Raw genomic sequence first — 24,508 nt, 5'->3', positions numbered from 1 at the left:
CTCGCAGTTTGTGAGTTCGAGACCTGCATCGGGTTCTGTGGTGACAGCTCAGACCCCGGAGCCTGCTTTGGATTCTGTGCCTCCTCCTCTCTCTGCCCCTCCCATGCTCATGCTCTGTCTCTCTCTGTCTCTCAATAATAAATAAATGTTTAATAAATAAATAAATAAATAATAAAAAAGCAAAATTTATTTACTTGAACTAGCTAATGAAATTGATCTTGACAAAACCATAGGGAAAAGAAAACCAGAAATGGCACAATAAACTAGTAGCAAGAATAAAAAGCAGTACTAATATTAAAGCAGGGTATTACAAACAACTTCATGACAGTCACTGAATGTAGATAATATAGATAAGACCTAGAACTACACAGCTTACTAAAACTGAAAATAGAAGTAGAAAATCTGGATAGCTCACAAAAATTAGTGGAATTAAAACTATAACTATAAACTTGCCCACAAAATGTTCCAGGACCAGATGGAATTATTTATAATTTTTAACAAATATTTAAGGAAAACATAACATGAATTTACATAAATTCTCCCAAAACACTTTCAAAAGAATAATTTTTCTAATTCTATGAGGTCCGTGGAGACTTGATAAGATTGTTGCCAAAACAATGATTTTAGGCTACTCTTTTTCATCAACATAGTTTCAAAGTCCTGAAAATTATTAGCAATCCAGAAACAAGGTAACAAGGGATTTTATAAAAGAGTACAGCATACAATAACCAAATTGCAATTGTTCTAGGGCTTCAAGTTCGATTTGACATTGTAAAATCAATCACCACCACAATAGAATAATAGAGAAAAGTTACATGATAGATATCAGAAACACATTTGGTAAGTCAAATATTTGTAACAACTAGCAAATTAGGATAGAAAGAAACTTCCAGACATAGAGTATCATACCGAATGTAAAAAAATATTGAAAACTCTCCTTCTTAGACTGGAAACAATACATTTACTCATGGTTATCATCTTCAACAATTTACTGAAACTCCTAACTAGTACAGTAAGACAAAGTTCAGTATTGAAAAAGAAGATATATAACTGAATATTTTGGGATAGTAAGATTGCCTACATAGAAAATGAAAGGAATCTATAGAATAAAGTATTAGAATTCATAAATGAGTTTAGCAAGGTTGTTGATAAATTGATACAGAAAAAATTATTTTTCTATGTATTAGTAACAAAAATTTAAAATTGAAATTGAAGAGATAACATTTAGAATAATATCAAAATACTAAGTACTTAGTACTACATCTAGCAAGGAATGTGTAAAATGGCCACAAAACAAGCTAGAAGATATTGTTGAAAGAATTTAATAGAGACCTAAATAAATGGAGGGATAAACTCTGTTATAAATTGGAAGAGTCAGGAAAAATGTCAGTCTTCCCCAACTGATCAATATCCTAACAGTGATTTGGTTTTTAGGGAGGAATTTTAAGTTAACTCTACAATTTATACGGAATCGCAGGGAGCCTAGAATGACCAAAATAATCCTGAAGAAGAAAACAGGAAATTTTACCAATGGGAGAAAGTATCTGTTGTTTTCTTTAGGTTTATTTATTTAATTGGAAAGGGAGAGAGAAAGAGAGAGAGAATGCACTCATGTATGCAAGTGTGGGAGGGGCAGAGAGAGGGAGAGAGAGAATGCCAAACAGGTTCAGCGCTAACAGCTAGAGGAGGGGCTCCATTCCAGGAACCATGAGATCATGACCTGAGCCGAAATCAGGAGGCTGACACCCAACCAACCAAGCCACCCAAGTGTCCCTGAAAGAAAATATTTGCATAACATATAGCAATCAAAGGTATCAAAATATATGAAGAATCCCCATAAATTAATATATAAATAACTTGTTTAAAAATTTGACAAAGAGGATGTTTACATGGCCAATATACATGTGAAAAAGTGCTCATATTAATTAACAATCAGGAAAATACAAATTAAAACTATGATATGCTATCATTACACACCTACTAAATGCTAATAAGTAAGGTTAGTGAGGAAGTGATCTATCATGCATGGTTGGTGGGAATGTAAATTATTTTAGCCACTTGGAGCAATTTTGAATTTTCTGTTAAGGTTGAACATTAACATTCTCTGTTGGCCAGCAACTTACTCCTAAGTATACGTTCAGCAGAAATACATGTACCTGTGCCCCAAAGACAGGTCCAAGAATACCCAGGCCCGTATTTTTCTTTATAATACTAAAAATTAGACACAATTCAAATGTTTTTCCACAGTAGAATGGGCATATTCAGATAATTAAACACTATGGAATAATGAAAATAAAATACAGCTACATGCAACAACTGAATGGGTCTCACAGTGTGACGGTGAATGAAAGAATGGAGGAGGGGTGATGAGATTTCTGATGTGGCAATAAGGTAATAATGTTCTATATCTCGGCTTGGGTAATGGTTCCACAGAGCTTCACCTCTAAAAAGTGAATCATTATGTACATTTATATGATGTGTATTTTTCTGTCTGTGCACTATTACTTAATACAGAAAGTTAAAAAAAATAAAAAACTGTATTTCTCTTAAATGTTAAAGCACCCAACAGCACTATACACAAAATTGTTACAATTTCATGAAATAACTTTTAAAGTTTGTAAGAAAATAGTACCAACTGATAGACACACGATGCTTACTCTCTTTCACACGCCGTTCAAAGCATTTACAAGTAAAACTCATTTGATCTTCTCAACTATCTCATGAGGCTACAACTATAAACTCTTTCTTTTATAAGTAAGGAGAATGAGGCCCAAAGATATTAAATAACTTGCTCAGGATCTTATTGCTAATAAGTGAATGGTGCTAGATTCTGCACTGTTCCCCATTACACTATACTGCCTCTCACAGCCAAACTTCTGAAGTTTAAAGTGTCAGATTCATCCTTTGTGAATGCATTTAAAATGAAATAGTGCTGTTCCTTTATGTACTGCAACCTCCTGTAAATAATATATCGAGTAGATTGCTTTAACATTTGAAACAGAGATTTTTATGTTTTGCATAAATATTTTTCCAGTTCATGCTTAGAATGATTACAAATGGGTTTGAAACATAAAGCATTTAAAATATATATTAAAAAATTGTCATTAAAAAGCTGGGGCTGCATACCAACTCTTTTAGCTGTAACTTCTCCTAACCTCTATTTCCTTTTCATTAAAATGGGCATAATTAATCCTTTCCTCACAGGAGTGTTTCAAGAATGGAGGACTTGACATTTGTGCTATGAACTGAGCCACTAATTACATAGGAAAGCCATCCATCTGCACAGTAAGTAAATCTGAGAAATTTTAGAAACTACAGGTACCTCACTTTATAGTTCAGAGACTCAAAAAGTCAAAAATGATCAATAACTTGCTGAAAGTATTACTCTCAGTAAGACCAGCATCTGGAATTGAACTCAGGCTTTAGGTTACAAGTTTAGTACCCCTGAGTGTTTGAATTTCTTTTTTTTCTTCCTTTCTCTTCTCTTCTACCACATAAAATACACAAACTGAATTTTAAACAATTATAATTATTACCACTTAATTTAATAAATGCATTTATTTCTTTTTAAAAGATTTACAGGCATCTTAAATAGGGAGTGTTCTCCAACTCAGTCTTTTTGAACTGAATAACTGCATAAAAAGCTTTTATATACATTTGTCTTTAAGTTCGAGAAAGTCCTTGCCTTCAATCTCTCTCTCTCGTAAGCATGCATAGGCACTTGGAGACAACATACTAATAAAAAAGAGGACAATATTTCTCAATTACTTTATTTCTAAGCCATTGAATTAAGTGATCAATACATTTTTAACAATTAAAAGAGATTTATGGAGAAAAGTTTTTTTTTTTTTCAATATATGAAGTTTATTGTCAAATTGGTTTCCATACAACACCCAGGGCTCATCCCAAAAGGTGCCCTTATGGAGAAAAGTTTAGAATGTTGGTTCTGGTCATTCAAAAACTGCTATGACACAAATTCTTATCTGTGGTACGTTTATCTCTTTCATTTTATTTTTACTTAAAGATTACTCCTTACTCCAAACATAGTAAGAAAGGTCTAGAAAAATATAAAATAAAAAGTATTGAATAACTAAAACGACTAATAGCTTTCTCCATCGAATTAAAAACAAAATTGAAATTGTCTTCATTTAGTTGAAAAAGCAAGAACACTAGTCTTAAAGACATAGAAATATACTCTGTTTCTATGACATGAAAAACAACTTTTTTCTTAAATTTAATGAGCTTTTCTAAATCAAGGCATTCTTTAGACCCTTGTATTACTGCAGCATCTCCTTTTATGAGGCTGCTTCTACACTTTTGTGAATGACTGAGCTCTTTCATCTGACTGGACACAGCTGGCAAGTGGCATAATGAGAAAGGGAAATGAAAGTCTTTTTTTTTTTTCTCCTGTAAAACCAAAACATGTATAAATCATATTCAAACCGAAGCATTAGTTGCCTGTATTATAAACTACATGTCTTAATACAAATAGTGTTTTCTACTGTTTTTTGAATATATGATATCATATATTTTAATTTAAAGAGTCTATCAATGATGAGCAGTTTCCCTAAACACTATTTGGATGAATATAAATTTTGCATATTTAATTAATTCAAAAAATTAAACCAAAGTGACCAATTCTAAAACAGAAAATTTAGGTAAAATGTTCAAACCAATAAAATATGTACTGTAAAATACGTACATTCCGTTTATGGTGAAAAGTCTCAAATAGTTGGGCACACAACAGGCCATAAATTTTTCTTAGGCATATTTGAAAGCTGGAGGGTAATTTGGCCTTCACTAAGCCCGTTGTTTTGTCCATGATGAAACTGGTCCTCAGAGTGACGACTGGCCCAAAGTTACTCAAACAGCAGTGAAGGTTTATCTATCTCCTCACTTTAGGACTGTTACTTCCTGGTCATACTGTGCTCCCTCACCATATCAAAGGCACTTGGGAAAATTCAATAGGATTGAAGGAAGAAGCTAATGAAGCAATTTAAAAACAAAATAGAACTCTTATTTTACTTTCTATTTGTTCTCAACTTTAAGTGTCACAGAATAATACATAAATCTCTGTAATTTCCCCCATGGTAGACATAATAGGTTTATGGGGAGAAAAGTTGGAACAATTCTAAAGTATATACCTGAAAAGTAAGCCTTGCTCCCATTCCATCTCCAAATTCCCCCAGGGACATCCATTGTTATGATTTTTATTTGAATTTTCAGAAATTTTCTATCAGTGTGTATGAATGTGTATATATAGCTGTGGAAGTGTTAATGTAACTTTTTTCTTCACTTACTACATACAAAAACCATTCCAGATTTGTGTATGTAGATCTAGCACATTCTTCTAAATAACTGTATGGCTTTCTGTTGCATAGGTTTGAAGTAACATATTCAACAACTCACCTATAATTGGGTTCAGGAAGTTTCTGGGTTTTTTTAATATTACAAACAGTATAAAAATAAATATAATTTGATATATTCTTAGACTAAAATTTACTAGGGTCAAATAATATGTAAATCATTGGCCATTTGATATCTTTAGATACCAGATTTTGACCAAATCAGGTATATGTTAACCTCCTATGTCTATACCTGGAAACGGCCCTCATCCAGACTGGCCCAGGACCTGACCTCCTATCCCAGGAGAAGAAAGGAATATTCTTAGAACTCAAAACTCTTAAATATCCTTCAGTGTATTTAAGTCATGTATTAACTCCTTTTTTGAACAGAATCTTTCTTTTGTGTGTCTGAAGCTGTGGGCAAGTAATGCTAATTTTCATCATGCGGAAAGGATCTTTTATGTATTTCTTATAGATATGTTCATTATGACAATGTAAAACACAAAAGGTGTTAATAAGAAAATAATCTGAGCAGGAGTTTTAATCAAGAACCTTATGTGTATTTACCAACCACTGGAAAGGAAAAACTAAAACAAATCTCCACATTTTACAAAAGGAAACTCCATCAACATCTCATTACCAGTCTTAATTTTTTCCACATTCTCTTTACAAATGTAAGAAAGGGAGGAAGGGAGACAGGGAGGAAGGTTAAATGTATGACATAAACTATCTTTGCTGGCATATTGGCTAAGGCTATTATGTTCTTATTTCTATACTACATGCAAATAAATGTATAAAGCAGCCATGAAAGGATTTGGATTTTCAAAATATTGGGAGAGTTATACATTAGTATATTAAAAATTATATATTGTTTAACAGTTTCTTGTGTATTTAGTGTCAAGTTAGTTTTAGGTTTACCTGAAACTACAAACCCTGCTCCCTGCTCCACATGCTTGAGCTGTTAACTAAACTGTCATCCAGAGGCGATGCCAGCAGAAATGTTCTGACCCACGCAAGATCTCACCAGTGTCTGGATTCGGGTAACTGAATTGCACCAAATCCTACCACTAAGATGAGGCAGCGACTCCTTCTCATCAGGGCAAGGCCTCAGAGCAGGTACTCAATGGACAACCAGTTCACCAAAAAAAAAAGTTCCTTCTGAGAATTCCTCCAATTTAATTATCAACAGGTTGTCAGTTACTCTAAAGAAACCGGAATCGGAGGTAAGGAGATACTAAATGAAATAATACAGAAAATCTAGGATAGTGACGGGCACTTTGGAAAAAGACACTTGTCATCTAACATGTAAATCTGCAGCTACAAACAGTAGCTGTCCCTTTACTGTCTGAAGGAGTGCCAAGGCCATGGAGTAGCACATCAGCCTCACACAAGAGAAATGGAGCAGGGATACGTGACCTTTCCTGGGAAGCAATAGTCTTCTTGAGGAGAAATTCTCCAAAACCCAAGGTCTTGTTTTGCTTTTGTTTGTCTTTGGCAATGAGAGTATTTTGGAAGTGAAATTATGTGAATTTGGATAACTGAGCAAAAGCCACGAATAAAGGGAAGTGGTGGAAAGGATGGAAGAGGTGGAAGAATAAAAAACAAACTAACGCTATTAAGTCAATATTAATCTTGTCAAGGTAAATCACAGATTTGGGAAGGAAGAAGCCATCCTTGAAATATTCCAATAGCCTCACTTAAAGATGAGCAAACAGAGGACTTTAAAATGTAAGAAATTTGCCGAGTCACATGGGTCATCTCTGGAAGTTCTGAGCCACTATGTGAAGTTTCCTAGCACTGAGGGCACTTCCCAGAACACAAGCCCATAGCAGCTTGTGACCATTCCTTCCTTGTGCTAAGTGACTGCTGGCATCTGGGACTTCTGTTAAAGTTCTCAAAGGGCTCCTGCTTTCTATAACTCCTAGGGACTCCAAGTTCAAGCAATGATAGAGAAGACGTAATGAATGAATGAACGTAATTCAACAAATGGGATAAAAAATAAATAAATATTAAGGTTGATTTACTTATTTTGAGAGAGGGAGAGTGCGCCCGTGTGCATGCACATGTGAGCATATGAGTGGGGGAGGGGCAGAGAGAAAGAGTGCATCAGTGGGGAAGAGGTGGGGGGAGAGAATCCCAAGTAGGCTCCACACTGTCAGCAGAGCCAATGTGGGACTCAAACTCAAGAATGGAACCAGGAGATCATGACCTGAGCTGAAGTTAAGAGTTGGGTGCTTAACTGATGGAGCCACCTAGGCTCCCCAACATTATATTTTTTAAGAACACCACTACATATATTATTTCAGAAGAATGACAATGCCTTCAATTGATCATATTAAAGATCACAATAATAGAAATAAATACATAGGCAGAAAATTTAGTTTTTTCTTAAATTCCAATTTGCATAAAGTCACCTCTTCTGTTTCATTTTTTTCATCATCACCTCCCTCGCAAACTCTCCTTTGTTCTCCCACTTATTTCTTTGCACAGACTGTGCTATTTGTTTATATGTGCAACCAGAATATAAATTTCCCAAAAGTGGGACTCATCACTTATCTATTTTTTACTTACTTCACATGTTGAGAGCACACTTTGATGTCTTTTGAATAAAGGTTTGACATTTTCACATTTATATATGAATGGAATTATATAAAAAACTCCAAATTGAGATTAAGAATACTATAAACGTTTCATCTAAAACCTACTGTTAGAAATATAATATAATCCGTTTCCTTTACAGATAATGAAGCAATGGCTCAGAGTTACCCAGCTAGTTAGAGCCTGAATGAGGGCGCCCACCCTGGTCACTTGTCTCTGTCTGCTCTTCTTTTTAGGGTTCTCCGTGAAGTCACTTTCTAAGTACAAATTAAATCATCTAGATACTTAAATGATTCTTGGGAAAGTATAAATTCCTTGGTTATATGCTAGAACTTTGACACACTTCACTCTCTGTGTTCAAATCTCTAATAATGCAGGAATACAGCAGATATTGTCAGTTGGGGTTTCTACATCCCTTTTTCCCTTCCCTCTCCCAAATTTCCATATCAAGCACTTTAAAAATTGCTAATATACCAAGTATGCATCATCTCAAGCATCAAAGTTAGCATGTTGACAAAGTCACCTAGGATACTTGTAGAAGCCAACAGTACCGATCGCAAAACTGCTTCCATGTGAAGGATGGAAGTGTTCCCCAAGGCATATCATTAGGAGAAATGGGAATGCCACCACGAGGAGGCACTGAGGGAGAGGGTCTCACTGCATGTCCAAATGCAATCCCTTCTTCCTCAGCCAGATGTACCTCCTAGAGGAGTTCTATAGGCTTGTCTATAGGCTACTTTGGGATACATGTGCTGAATCCATAGGGTGGTGGATTTGGGGGATAAGACATTCTGTACATTGAGGGCCCTCAGTAAGTTACCTACTTTCCCCATTAGCTGACCCCCCAAAAGTCAGTGTGAGTTGAACCACTTAGAATACCTGTTAGCTTTTACCTTTAGAAGTTCTGAAGTCAATCCTAATTCTTAATTTTGATAATGATGCCCTTTTCATCTTGCTTGAGATTGGTTTACTGCTTAAAAAATTCCTTCTAATACTATGTTGTGTGAGTTGATGAGTAGCTTCCCCTGTGATCTGAACCTAGCTAGGAACAAATTAGACTTTGGAAGATTAATTATGAGGCAGAGGCATATTCAGGGTGGTACATTCCCACTCTGAGGAAATTTGGTGATTTTACTTTTGAATCTGTTTGGAGTAGGAGGTCTTTTGGCTGAAAACAACACAAGCCAACGTTTGGAATGTCCTCATCTGTACCATGGATGTGTTGATTTCTAGATTATATTTTAGGCCAGACTAACATCAAAAATATTTTTCAAAAGCAGTAAAAAATGCCATATCTTAAAATCATTTAAATAATTTATAATATATGAAGGGTAGTAAGTGCTCAGCAAACATTTTCACTAGGTATTTATTGAGAACTGACAATAAGTAGTTTTGTGCTGGACACTGTGGAAAGCACTCAAAGATGTACAATTATTTTCCCTAAGCTGGTGTCTGTTCCTAACACATCTTGGATTTTTCCACCCTTCCCCAAAGTAACTTGATTCAAAAAAGGGTTTCTCCCAGCCACTTTGCTGACACGTAGTCACCACGATTTTCTCTCACGTTGTTCAACTGGGTGAGTAGAGTCTGACATTGGACCGCTTAGTGTCAGGTAAAAATCCCCATGAAGAGGAGGCAGTCTTTGGAGCTGGAACTAGTTAACTTTGGGCTTCTACGGGAGACAAGAAGTGACTTCATTTTGTTGGAGAAAATGTCAATCAAGACACAACTACTGACACCCATCTTTGTTTCACCAGCCAGGAATAAAAGATAAAGCAGAGGAAATGGAGGAGCTGCAGTTAGGCATTTGCAACACACAAAGTCCTTGTTTTCCCACTAGGCGCTGCAGAAAAGCAATTGTCCATTCACAGCACATCCTCTGCATTTCAGAGCTAATATTTTTGCAGTTCTTAACTTATAGTCTTATGCAGTTAATTTGGTTAACCCTTTGAAATGCACAATGTATTTGATACCTTGCCTAATATTACTGCTAACGTGACCCAGTTTTTTAAAATTTCTGTTTCTCGAGGTTGGGAATAGAAACCTTGAAAAAAAAAATCAAGTAAGAAATACTGGAAACAGGGTAATGGTTTCAAATAATCCTGTCTTACTTGCTATTGCGTAACTTTGAGAAGGGTAATAAGGAAATCCATGCGAACCATATGCTACTTGAAATGTTTTTACAAAAATTGACTCTTTGGGCAGAAATGATCTTTAGCAGGGGTCCCCCTCAGCGCATAATAATAACGTGTCATTGAAAACAACATTAGCTCTGTGTTATTTGCCCTGCTTCTGCAGCATTTAGTGTGTTTACTGTATACGCCTGCCTTCTGGTGCAAAGAGATTTACTCAAACAGGCACTCTGGCTAGAGCACATGAGGAACAGAATCTATGGATGATTAATTAGATCCCAGGCTCAATCACTTAAGTCCCTAGTTAAATATCTCATTCTGCTTTCAACTATTGTAGGAAAAGATAATTGGCAAATTTGCAGTGTGAATAAAGAACTTTTTCGTTTCCTTTATACATAATAAGATCTAAATCACTGGTCATCTAACTCAGTGCCTCCGTTTCCCCTGCCGACTTCCAAGTCCAGAATATTAAAAAAAAAAAATGCAACAAGGTGATAAAGTGCGTTTTCATCAAGAATTCATCTTTCTGACATACCTTCTATAGAGTTTTCTGCCTTCAACTTTATTACCAGCTTATTCCTCTCTCCTACTAATTTCTTCATTTTGAAGTCTGCGACCAAACAACATGACAAACTTAAAAAAAAAAAAAAAAAAAAAAAACTGGTATTTTCCCCCTGTCCTGCAACCCTCACCAAGCTCTGTACCAATATTTTCCTATTCTGTCTTCACTAAAAGGAAAAATGATCCAACTCTAAGATTTACATTGAGGAAGAAATATTGCATTCATTAAAAAAGAAAAAAAGAGAGAGAGAGAAGCCCTCCTCAGTGGGGGCTCCAAGCACAGCGAAAATCCTGGAGTCCCACATTAGGGCTGGTTGGAATGAAACAGTTAATTCAAGGTAAGTGATAATGTTTAGTCAGTTCGCCTAGAAAAAGGAAGGAAATTCAAAAGCTGGTTGCTGTAGTAACGATTACAGACCAAAAAAAAAAAAAGTATATATATGTATATATATATATAAATATATGTACAGGTTCATTTTAAATAAAACTCCTGCCATCTCTCTGTGATTCTGTTCTCTCAAGAAAAAGGAGCTTGCCGCTCAAATTGGTCGTACCTACCTCAACCATTAAACAAGACATTTAACCATAGTGGCAGTTCTGTGACCTTTGAATGCCGTGAAATCTCTGAGCGGTGCTGCTTGTTCATGAAGACTTGTGCTGCAGAGTCCAGCAACTTCATCCAGGATTAGGAATATAATTAAGTAAAAAAAAAAAAAAAAAAAAATTAAAAAAAAAAGGAAAGAAAAGAAAGAAACACAACAGCACACAGAGAGATCGAGAGAGAAAGAAGGTGGAAAGAGAGATCCTCTCTGGGTGAGCACACCACTTTTCTCCCAGGCGAGCGCTGGGACAGAGCCGAGTTGCTGCAGTGCCCAGACCCACCGACTGGCTGGGGGAGCGGGGCAGGCAGCCGGCCGGCGAGGCTGGGAGGTGCCGTCAGTTGCCACAGGCAAGGAAAAGCAGAGACCAATCGGCTTCAGCTCTGGCAGCTTACTGGAGTGGAGCCTTTTCTGTTTATGTTTCCTCATTTCGAGAGTGACGTCAAAGGGTTTAGTTTTTCCTCTGCATGTGCTATTAATTTTAACGTACGGTACTATGGGAGGAATGCGTGTGTGCCTGTGGTTAGCCCGGGCACCCCACTCTCAGGAGGACCCAAGGAACATTTTCTATATTCAGGAATAAATTTTTAAAATTTAAAATACCTTGGGGTTGTGTGTATCCAAAGACAAAAACACAACCAAAAAGCAGACCAAAAGCCTTGGGCTAAATAATAGCAGCAAGATTTATGTTTTGGTTTTTTTTTCCCCTAAATGTGAGTGTATGTACATATGCCCGCTTCACAGCTGTTGCTTATTTTCAAACTAATTCATTTTCAAACTCACCTAAAAATGAGTTGTTAGTTAATCTTTATAGTCATGGATGCAGAGTTCTGCAAATGAGCTGGTGAGTGATGTTATGTGCGGTGAAAAATAGAAATCATGTTTACGCTGCTGATCGCTGATTTTCTATCTTTCCTCCAGCTTGTGTGGAGAAGCCTCAGGAGTATTCATGCCAGGGAGACAGGGAGATCCTTCCTGCAAATCCCCACAGGGAGTCATTCAAGAAGCTGGGCACACTGAGGCCATACAGGCATGCCTGGGGTTTCAGCATGTCCTCTCCCAAAGTGTGTGAAGGTCCAGTTATTTAAGGATAGTTCCTCTACCAGGGGCCCCAGCTCATCCCTGTTTTTGTCTTGCTACTCTGGAAACTCTCAGTGGTGGCCTTGTGTTGTTTCTGCCTCCCGCATATTCTCTCCCTTCTCCCCCTGCCTCATTCTGCTAACAGAACCTCTTTATTTTTTTTTTTTTCTTTTAGAAACTTTCCTTTCTCTATCTATGGATTGCATAGCCTTCCCCAACTCCCCACCCCTCACCTCCCATCCCATTACAGGGGCATGTGACCCAGACTGGCCAATTAGATTTTTCCATTGCTCTAAACACAGAAAATATTTGAGGGGTAGGCACATCACTCAAGAAAGGCCAGAGTCCTTTTTCAAATATTAATACTGATACTTTGAGAAAAGAGGTATTTATAGCTCTCTAAGAGCCTATGTGCTAGGGTTAAACAAGCCTGTAGTTGTTAGGGTTCATCTTTGATGCTGCAGATATAGCAATGAACAAAACAGATAGTATCTGCCTTCAAGCAGTTTACATTTGGGGGAAAGGGGAACACAGGCAATAAAAATAAGTAACTATATAATATCCATTGGTAATAAGGCTTTGAAATGAAGGAAAATAAGGGCAAAAGTGTGTGTGTGTTTGTGTGTGTGTGTGTGTGTGTGTGTGTGTGTGTGTGTGTTTGCTATTTTAGGTGCAATGATCACGGAAGCAACATGATAAAGCAACTTTGAGCAGAGGCCTGAATGAGATGAAGAAGCAGATCATCTGTGTCTCTGAGTTCCAGGCAAAGGAAGCTGTGCAAAGTCCTCAGTTAGGTGAATTCTTAGCATATTCAAGAACAAGGGAAATAAAGTGGCTGGAGGAGAATGAGTAAAAGAAAGAAGTGGTTTTAGGAAGATATGTCTGGGTCAAAATCAAGAAGTATCTTAGAGGCCGTTTAAAGTATTTAGACTTTATTCCAAAATGGAAAACAAATAAGAGTATTTTGAACAAAGAATGCCTATGATTAACATAAATTCTAAAGGGATTTCCTCTCTCTTCTGAATGGAAAATAGACTCTAGAGAAGCAAAGATAGAAGCAAGGAGACCAATGATGAGGCCATTGCAATAATGGCTTGAACTTGGGTGAAGGTGGAGAAGGTGAGAGGGTCAAATTCTAGAAGTGTGTGTGTGTGTGTGTGTGTGTGTGTGTGTGTGTGTGTGTATGCTTATAGAATTAGCAGGGTTTCAGGATGTGGGGTGTGAAAGAAAGAGAGGAATCAAGAATAATTCCCAGGATCCTGGCTTGAGCAAACTAGAATAGAGTTGCCACATATTGATATGGGGGTAACCAGAAGAAGAATCTGGTTTTGAGCAGAAGTAAAAAATGGTTCTGACCCTTCATTCAACAGCAACAAATATTTATTGATTATGTACTCTCTGTAGGCACTGTTTTAAGTGCTGGAGACAAAGCAGTGAAAACAAACAGACAATAAACACAAAGACCCTTGCCCTCATGAAACTTCGATTTTTCTGAGAGTAGACGGCAGACCATAATGAAGTAAAAGATTATATAGGATACATTGAGCAGGAGATATGGAGTAGATGGTTAAATACACAAGCTGGAGTTCAGGGGACGATAGATCTATGTTTGGGCTATAGATATAAATTTGGAAGTGGTTGTATATTCAAGGTATTTAAAACCATGAGATTGGATGAAATTACCGAAAGAAGTACAAATAAAAAAGCTCCAGGAAATCCAACATTAGATAGTCAGGAATATGAGGAAAAAAAACCAGTGGAGGAGATTGAGAAGGAACCTCTAAGAGATAAGAAAAAAAACAAGAGGGTGAGATCTTGGAAGACAAAGGAAATCTTCAATGATTGGCTTTGTAAAGTGAAAGTAAGATGAAGACTGAAAATTGACACTTGAATTTAAAATGTGTAATCATTTGTGCCCTTGAAAAGATCAGGTCCAATACAATAGAAAGAATGAAAGGTCAGGAGAGAATATAAAAAACAAAAAGTGGGGACAGACCTTACAGGAAATTCTTCCAAGGTGTTTTTCCCCCAAGAAGAGGAGATAAATGGGGCAGTAATTGGAAGGGAGAGTGGAGTCAAGAAGGTATTTTTAACATGGGAGAAATATTGGAATTTTTGTATGCCGATAGGAAAGATCCAATTGAGGAGAATAATTACTGATGCAGAAGAGAGAAAGGAATAAAGTTGGAGACATTGAGTGTGTGATAGGCAGAATGGCCCTCCAAAGATGACCAATCCCTGGAATCTGTGAATATATTATATTACATGACAAAAGGGACTTTGCAGATACAATTGAGCTGATAGATCTTAAAGGAAGGAGATTAACTTGAATTATCTGGTGTGCTCAATCTAATCATATGAGCCCATAAAAGCAGAGAATTTCTCTGGCTGGAAGCAGAAGAGAGATGCAGAAGAAGTAGTTAGAGAAGTTCTAAGTAGCAGAAGTATTCAACACAGTACTCTCAGATGTAGAACCCATGTGCAAGGACCAGAGAGAGATCTCTCATTGCTAAGGGCTGTCCCCAGCTGACAGCAGCAAGGAAACAGCTACCTCAGTTCCACAGCTGTGAGGAATTGTATTCTGCCAACAACCTGAATGAACAACCTGAAATGGATTCTTCCCTAGAACCCAAAGGAAGAAACATAGCCCTGCTGACATGTTGTGTTCAGTCTTTTGAGACTCTAAGCTGAGTACCTAGTCAAGCCACCTGCAGATCTATGAACTAATAAAGTTTGTGTTAATCTGTCACAGCAGTGATGGAACATTAGTATAAAGTGATTGGCTTTCGAAGGCAGCATGGATGATTCATCCATAGATCCAGAAGAGAAGGCAGAGTAAATGGTAGAGGTATATTTCTTAGTGGGTTGTAATGGTGGTGCAAGATTGTAAAAGCTCTCTGTGATTTCAAATTTCTCAGTGAAAGAGGAAATTAGGAGTATTGACTAAGAGAGAGGATAGAAGAATTGGGGAAGGTTTGAGGAGAAAAGGTATGAAATAGTCATCCAGAAGAGTAAAAAGCAGGAGTTCTCATAGAAGTAGAATATGATGACCAAGGGCTTATGTGAGTTTAACTGTCATGAATTAAAGTGATACCAGACAGCATGTTACCTTTACAATACCCATGAGACATCCAAATAGAAATGTCATATGGGCAGTTTGGAAATAATTCTGGGGAGCTAAGGGCAAATGAGATGCTATTGAAAGCCATGGTGGGCATGGAATCACTTGATGAATGAGAATAGACTCAAGGTCTGAACTCTGGGATCATCCAATGTTTAGATATTGGAAAATTATCGGTGATCCATTGAAGGAGACCACAAAGGAGTGGCCATGAAGCTATACACACTACCAAGATAGTGGTCTCTGAGAAGTCAATTTCCAACAGTCAGTGCTATGGACTGAATTGTTCCCACCCACTCCCCCCACCTCCACCCCACCCCACTACCACACCAATTTGTATGTTGAAGCCCTAATCCCCAATTTGACTGTAATTGGAGATAGGGCCTATAGGGAGGTAATTAAGGTTAAATGAGGTCATAAAGGTAGGACCCTAATCCAATAGATCTGGTGCCCTTATACAAAAGGATGAGACACCAAAGATCTCTGTCTCCACCATGAGAGAATGGAGCCAAAAGGCAGCTGACTGCAAGCCAGGAAGAGAACTCTTACCAGACACTAACTCTGCTAGCACTTTGATCTTGGTCTTCCAGTCTCCAGAACTTTGAAAAAATAAATTTCTATTGTTTAAGTATCCAGACTAGGATATTTTGTTATGCAACCCAAGTGAACTAATACAGTTACATGAGTCATGAATTCTCTTTTTTGCTTGCAGCCATTTCAGTTGGCTTTCTGTTACTTACAACAGGAAGAGTCCTAACAAATTCAATATACAGTGTCAATGTTTCCTAGAAGTGACTGTCAACTCTCCTCTCCCTGATATAAATACTTCACCACTTACAGCTTGAGAAACTTTAAGGATTTATCTATGTCTATATCTATCTAATCATTTCCACCACACGCAAATATTCATCTAAGACTACTGTGTTTAAAATACTAGCTGGTTTTCTCAGGCACCATTATTTAACATATACTTTGGAGTATTCTTTGAAACATGACATTTGAAGTGACCACATTTTCTGCAATTTATTAGTTATAAAAATAATCTAGAAGGAGCCACCTTATTTCAGCTTCTTCATTTTCTTCCCAAATTCCCTTTTTAAATAGCTCATGACTCATAGAAATGACCACTCTTAGTCATTTTCTTTCCTTTACAATTTAACTCTCTATTTTCTCTATTAACAGAATAGAAGATGTGATTCTTCTTGTGCTGCATCTCTACAAAGATAGATTTCTCAGTGACCTTAAAGATATTAAATTTGTTCAAGGAATACTTATTGAGCATAAATTATTGGCAGAACCCAGTGGTGTATGTTCAACATACCATTGGGGTTGACAGAGATCAGCAGGATGTGATGCCTACCTTTAAAAGTCATACATTTGGCTTCGAGGGTAAGATACGGGTTGTTATAACAGTAATAAGAGGAAAGATGCAACAAGGGCTCTAAAGATAGAAAAGATAACAATGGGAATTCAGAGAAAGAGGATATTACTTCCCACAAAGGGAAGACTTTGCATAATGTCTGAGATTGCATTTGTCCTGAGCCAGGTAGAAGTGCTTTATTGAAAGACTGACCTGTCGAGTATAATGGGAGTATAGGATATGGGAAAAGAATGATATATTGTGAAGAAAACATGGTAGATCAGTGAAAAATTATAGAAAGCGAAATCTAAAATTTGAATTTTACTCATTGGGGAATAAGGGATTATTAAAGGTTTGCAAGTAGGGAATTAAAATAGCAGTAGTGTATCCCTATTAGCAGAATGGTCCAGTGCTGGGTACAGACAATTAAACATGTGATTTACAATACAGTGGAGTGAATAATGTGGTAGGGAAGTTCAGGGTGATTTGGGAGTATATAGGAGAGAAATCAACACCAGATTTTTAACTCAATAAAGCCTTCTCCCTGAAAACAGTGACATCTGAGATGAGTTGTAAAGGATAAGTAAGAGGTACTCGGGTAAAAGAGAAGGAATACCTGAAATGATTAGGAGCTGCTCCAATAAAAAGAGAGGGTACAGAGGATGCAAAAGTATTACATGCTGAAATGATAACACTTACAAACATGGACAGGTGATGATGAGCCTGATTTATTCCAGGAACCAGAGCAAGTTCAGTTTGGCTGGCAGGGTAAGAAGTGAAGACAGTATGGGTTTTTTAGTCATATTAAGAAATTAGGACTTTGTTCCAAAAGAAATGGGGATATATTGAAGACTTTTAAACAATAAAGGACATGATCAAATTCGTATTTTGAAACATGACTTTGGCAGTTGTATGGACACCAGAAGAGGGAAGTCTGGAGACAGGAGGACCAGGGGAGAAAGTACAGTAGCCTGGATGAGGGTGGTGGTAATGTAGAAGGAGAGATATGAGACGATTTCTCGTTGTTTGGGAACAATGTCATCAATACGATTTGGTGATGGATTGAAGGTGAAAGTTGAAAGATTTACTGTGGGATGACAATACGGAACAAGACAATCAAGGATGATGCTGAAGTTTCAGCCATGGCAAATGGGTGTCACTTATTGAGTTAGGTCTGGCAGGGAAGATGATAAGTTCAGTTTGGAGCCTAACATCAAAGTGAAGATGGATATGTTGTTCTCAAACTGGGCAGAAAAACGTAGGTTAGGAGAACAGTTTTGAGCACCATCATACTGTTGAAATAAGCCATATGCACTGATGGAATCACTCAGAAAGTGTGCCCAGCATGAGAACAGAAAAAGAGCTGAAGAGAAACCAAAAGGAACACAACATTTAAGGGCTAGGCAAAGGAAGAGAAATCTATAAAAATATGGACAAGGAGTGGCAACATAAAAAGAGAAAAGGAGGATGTGGTGTCATAGAATTTAAGGAAAATTGTGTTTCCAGTTGTAAAATATAACTAATAATGTTAAATCTGCTGACCGGAAAACAGGACAACATCTTTTACAACTACTAAACCACTATAAAGCTAAAACATCACGGTATTGATGGAGGTACAAATAAATAGAAAAATAAGTCAATAGAACAGAACAAAGTCTAAAAGTGAATCAGTATGTATACCAAGTTTATTATATGATAAAGGTGGTGTTTTGAATGAGTCAAGAAGGAACAGACTACTTCATCAGCTATGTCAGGACAAGGCTAGCCATTTGGAAAATGCAACATCCAAGTAAGTGAAACTTAAATTCATTCCCCAATCCATTTACAAATATAAACTGTAGTTAGGTAAAAGACTGAAACATGACAAGCCAACACCATAAAATCGTCAGAAAGTATATGATTGGAAATATGTGATCTCAAAGTAGAGAAGACCTTTAAAAGGTCTTCAAAAAGCAAAGGCCGCAACAAAGAACATTGATAAAGTATCTTACACCAAAGTTAGAGTCTTCTGTATGACCAAAGACATTATAAATTAAGATATTTTCAACCTATACAAAACATAATAAATATACATTATTACACATTAGTAGATTTCTATCAGATTTATAAAACAGAGAAGACGGTCTGGAAAGAAAAACACAAAAGGAACACCAGCGTTCAAGGGCTACGCAAACAAAAAAAAGCCTTTAAAAAATGTGGACAAAAGTGGCAACATAAGAGGGGGAAAAAAAGAATGTGGTGTCACAGAATCCAAAGAAAAATTTTTTAATAAGGGTAAAATAGACAGGGTTTTAAATTTAGAAATTTTCTTTCAACAATGAAGATGGGTGTAACAACCTCTGTGGAGTCTGGGGCAGGTCATTGCCTTTTCTCTCAGCTCTTCCTAACTGGTGCAGAGCCCCCAAGCTTAGTGATCTCCTCACCAGAGTCCTGCACGAACCCTTCCAATGCACACCATCCTTCCTCATCTATCAACTCAACATTCCTGTCAATTGATCTATATTTTATGCCACCTCTCCTTTCTGTTTCACTATAACCTTGTCTGTCAATCTGAGCCCTCCTCCTTGTTGGTGATAGAATAGTAATGCAGTGAAAGCACATCTTAATGCCTTTGAAAATGATTTGTTGCTTCTTCACAGGAAAGTTTTTGTCAAGCATAAAGGAAATAATGTTTACAAATATTTATCGTGTGCCTACTATGAGCTGAAAACTTATATCATCCACAACAAAATTCATTACCAATGAATTACTTAAAATTTGACGAGAGAAATATTTGTCCTACTACTGGATTTTCTTCCTATGCATTTAAAATAATTTGCATTTCAAATCATTTTCTCTTTTGCTTTGACCACTACTTTGCTTTCACCAAAACGGTTTCCCAAATCAAGAGTATCTTTGGAGACCATGTTTTCCAAAGTGCTAATTTGGCTCAGAATCACAGCAAAAATATCAAATAGAAAACACAATTGGAAAGCAAGAAGCAAAAAAAAACCCTAAACTCTACCATTTAATGCTTATCATCGACCATTCCCCATCAGAGCGAATTTGCAAATCACAATTTAGCTTTGCTTACCCCCTTTCCTATGTGTGACTAGACTCTCCCTCAGCCTGCAAGCACCAGGAACTTTTGTTTTTTTTGCAGCTCCCTCGCCTTCCTCCTTGCCTTCATCTAGCTACTTGTGAGCACACCTTCTAGAAGGCAGCTCCTTCCGCAGCATTTTCCAGCCTCATTCTTCCACTCATTTCCCACCCATTTTGTGGATCCATTTTCCATTCCTCTACTCTCTCCTGTCCAAGCTGGAACTGTTATCATGTCAGTAACAATCATAGGAAGCCCCTATTCTGAACATGGCAGCTATCTGATAACCTAATCGACATGGAAGTTTTTATAGAAGGGGGGAAAAAAGGTTGTGTCATGAAACCTGTGGCAATTTACTTTCACACTGAAGTTTTCTTACCTTTCTTGCCGTGTTATGGGCTGAATTGTGTCTCTCCAAAGTTCATATAGTGAAACACTAACCTCCTGGTGTCCTGGAATCTGATCTTATTTGGAGATATGGTCTTTGAAGAAATAATTAAGTTAAAGTGAGGTTGTTAGGGTGAGCCCTCATCCAATATGACCTATATCCTTATGAGAAGAGATTAGGACACAAATAGGTACAGAGGGAAGAACATGTGAAGACAAAGGGAGAAAGCATCCATCTACAAGCCAAGGAGAGAGACCTCAGAATTAAACAAATGCTATGACATCTTGATCTCAGACTTCCAACCTCCAGAACTACGAAGAAATACATTTCTGTTGTTTAAGTCACCCAATCTGTGGCATTTTGTTAATGGCAGCCCTAGAAAAAGGTCTTAAGGCAAAGAATTCGGGGAAAGTTGCTTCTTCAGAACATAAGAGGTAAAGGATTTTGTGTGTTGGACTGCTTGTGTGTTTCTTTTTGTTATATCAATTTAGATTTTCCTATAATTCACATTTTGTTTTTCTTACTGATTAAATTTTTTACATTGCTAAAGGTCTTGCTTTTTGCAATACAGAAACTATAATTTGGGGTACCTGGGTGTATCAGTTGGTTGAGCATCCAGTTCTTGGATTCGGCTCAGGTCATGATTCCAGGGCCGTGGGTTCAAGCCCCATGTCAAGCTCTGCATTGAGCATGGAGCCTGCTTGAGATTCTCTCTCCCTCTCCTTCTTTCCCCCTCTTCCGCTCGCACTCCCTTTCTCTCTCCAATTAAAAAAAAATGTTAAAGAAATTATAATTTAAAAGTCCTAATTTATTAAAAATTTGATGGTTAATTCCTTTCTTTGCAATGTTGTAACAGGGTTCCTTTAAATAGCAATTACCCTTAGTTCATTTGAAATAGAGATTTTGTTCATAAAGATTATTTTTTTTTGCCTTTTAAAAAGGTTTTAATTTCTTGAGTTTTTATAAAATTAACTTCACAGGATTCCTTAATAAACTTTATAAGATCTAAATGTCTGAGGACATTGAAAACCTGAATTCCATTTAACAAAGAAAGGTTCAAGTCACACGTTATTTTTTAGGAATCTAGTAGTGGGTAGGAAAACATTTTACCTATATTTTAGGAATGCATACACATGCCTTTCTTAAGAATTCAGTCTTATACCCCCCCGTAGGTAGTAAGCTGTATGAGGTCACTGGACTTGGTCTAACTAGCTGCGTAATGTACCTTGCACATTACCTGACATTTAGCAGGCCATCAGTTCGTAGCTCTTTAGTGACTGAATTGATGAACATATGAGAGTGAATGGAGGAGCTATATGTGAGTCAAAGAAAGCAATTCAAAAAGACAGAAAGGAGGTCCTTACAACAACAGTCAAAACTATGCTGGGAGCCAGTAGCAGTGAACTATGCTGCGAGTCCAGATTATGTGAATCTAAGGGAAAGGGCTTGGATGTTTTATTGAATGATCAAGGCATGAGGCTCATATTTTGCAGGAGGAAAAAGATTTTAGTGGGCAGGGCAGTAGAGCAGATATTCCACGTTGCATTAAAAAACAGCTATAACAGGGCCACCTGGGTGGCTCAGTCAGTTCCGTGCCCAACTTCGCTCAGGTCCTGATCTCACAGTTAGTGGGTTCAAGCCCTGCGTTGGGCTCTGTGAGGACAGCTCGGAGCCTGGAGACTGTTTTGGATTCTGCGTCTCCCTTTCTCTGCCCCTCACCCACTCACACTCTGTCTCTCTCTCTCTCTCTCTCAAAAATATTTAAAAAAATAAAAAAAAAAACAGCTATAAGAAATTATGTCTCAGAGAGGGTGGCAAGCAGCAGGAAACACCACCTTTACGTTTAGTTGTTATCACAAGAGAACCACAAAAATACATGCAGAACTGGTATAGTGTGGATACAAACAGTGAAATGAGGAGATGCTTCTTAATACCAAACCAGATATTCCCTGAGGAACAGATCCTTATGTTAAAGGATGGGCCGATGTATTCATGTCAGGTCTCTTATCCCAATGTCATTAAACGGCTTTAACCAGTTGGAAGAAGCAAGCCGTAGAACAAGTATATACGTCTGGCAGCTTCGTGGCTGGGGAGATGACTGACTTTGACAATTATTGGATCCATGTAGGTATGGCGAAGCCTTTGCCACATGTACCACAGAATCCCTCTGTAAAAGACCCCAGAGGTATGTGATGACTTTCCTCTTCAGATATACAATCACAGTGTGACAACTCTGAACCTTTATCTCAGGAGAGGGGCCAGTGGGGATGTCTGGTACAGTATGAATCTGCTATGTTGATTATAACTCATGTGTTAACATAAAATTTAAGAATAAAATGTTTTTGTAACAAGTAAACTATTTTGTGAACATGGAGATATATGCACACAGCATTTTAAATGCTTAGTAGGGCACCCTCACTTATTTATTGAGGTAGACGTTTGTCAACAGGAAAACATTCTTGGTTCTCATATTAAAAAAAAAAATAGCTAGGGACATATTTCAGCAAGAGATTGAAAACATGGATGCAGTTTTCTCTAGAGTGGTCAATTTTTTCTCCCTATTATCTCCCTGCCTGCTTGTTGCCATGGTGCAGGACAAATCCACATTTTCTATGCTTCATGATCTCAAATCAATACTGACTTTGCCACCTTCTCCATGTTTGCTAGAGATTAAAGAAACACCCGTATCACACACATGAACTTACCAATAAATAAGCAGCAGGGGCCAGTAACTTTCTAGTTTCTTGAGAGGCTATAAAATTGATCCAAATATATCATTCCCTGAGTGCAATTCAAACAATGTTAAGCTTTTAATTCTTTCATTTTCCTCATCCTCTAGACACCCAGGCTTATTCCCCAAGGCAATGCCAGAACTCTTTTGCCCCGTTCCACTGATAGGTAAGAAAGCAGAGTTTTTTCTAGCGGGCTTCTCTCTATGATTTACTCTTGAGTTCAGGTAGAGTTGTAGCCCAGCGAATTCCTATCATCCCAAGGGGTGCCTCTCCCTGGACTCTCACAGAAATCTCCATGAACTTCCCATTCCTGGGCATAACCTACATCACCTTCCTTAAATGGGTTCTTGTTTCCAGACTGTTCCTCACTCTCTCTTCCTCTGAACACACTCTTCTTGCAGTGACAGCTCTCACCCCTGATTAAACCGTCATGCTGTCAAACACTGGCTTCTCTCAGTTATTTTCCTTTCTCCCCAGCTTTGCCTCATTTCTGGTCACCAGCCTGCAGGGCAAGGCTGTTATGATCTTCTTATTCAATTTCTGGGAATTCTTGCCTTCTTGTTTATTGTTCAATTATAAGATAAGTTTCAGAGATATTTCTGCTTATATTTGATAATATTTTGTTTTCTCCCAAAGCAACAGATAAAATGTAAATTTATGACAGGAACATTCTCTCATATTTTCATAGGTAATACCTACACAGAAATAATTGATCCCATAGTTATCATCATTTGTTGTATATTTTGTAGCTTCATTGTGCAAATCGTGTTCCCTGCACATGATAGGTGCTCAATTAATTATTCAACTCTTTACTCAAATGCTTTCCCTTTGCTACTCCTAAACAAAGCATCAGATTGGATAGCTAGCCTTTTGTAACTGCAGAGAATATGTAACCTAGCATGCACTGCACTCGTCTCCATGGATACCAAATTTCTGTGAATGGCACTTAGAGTGAAAAAATCTATAGGGGGAACTGAATATTGCTCATTCTTTCAGCTCGGGCCCTTCTCTTCCCGACTCTTTTTTCTCTTACATTTCCATCCTAGGCTGTTCATGGTAAGAATCCTAGCACACTTGTGCAACAGAAAATCCTTCTGGGACACCTGGGTGGCTCAGTTGGTTGAGTATCTGACTCTTGATTTTGGCTCAGGTCATGATTTCACGATTCATGGGATTGAGCCACTTGTCAGGCTCCATGCAGACAGCGCAGAGCCTGCTTGGGATTCTCTCTCTCTCTGTCTCTGCCTTTCTCCCATCTCAAAATAAATAAATGGACATTAAAAAAAAAAGAAAAGAAACCCTTCTAAGGAGGACAGGACATCATTTTTGTATTTTTTTGACTGTTCCATGAGCATCAACCCACAGAAACTGAAGCTAACCACAAGAAATGTGAGGACAAAGCCTAAGTCTATTTTTGACAAACTCTACCCAGGGATCCCAAACTTGAGGAGCTCAGAAACCTGGGGTTCAGTAAGAACAGTAACTGTGGAGGGGTCGGGAATCCTAGTACCCA

At 37.5% G+C, this 24,508-nt stretch overlaps 1 protein-coding gene across 3 annotated transcripts in view; it reads right to left on the bottom strand.

The window, feature by feature from the left end:
- Positions 1 to 24,508, bottom strand: part of PDE7B (phosphodiesterase 7B) — a 591,837-nt gene that overhangs the window by 311,189 nt on the left and 256,140 nt on the right. The window contains exon 1 of one of the 3 annotated variants that reach the window (XM_025925598.2): positions 11,195 to 11,606. The exons of 1 other annotated variant lie outside the window; for it this stretch is intronic. In XM_025925598.2, coding sequence (XP_025781383.2) covers positions 11,195 to 11,215 — 21 coding nt within the window. In that variant the 5' untranslated portion in view covers positions 11,216 to 11,606. Of the gene's footprint in view, positions 1 to 11,194; positions 11,607 to 24,508 lie in introns of those variants that run through there. One more of the 3 variants, XM_086707938.1, reaches the window with a different exon arrangement.

Source organism: Puma concolor, chromosome B2 (genome assembly GCF_028749965.1).
Source record: "Puma concolor isolate L17-30 chromosome B2, mPumCon1.1.hap2, whole genome shotgun sequence".
Lineage (NCBI taxonomy): Eukaryota > Metazoa > Chordata > Mammalia > Carnivora > Felidae > Puma > Puma concolor.
The sequence above is the reverse complement of the archived record's forward strand: the minus strand, read 5'-3'. Positions and strand labels throughout refer to the sequence as shown.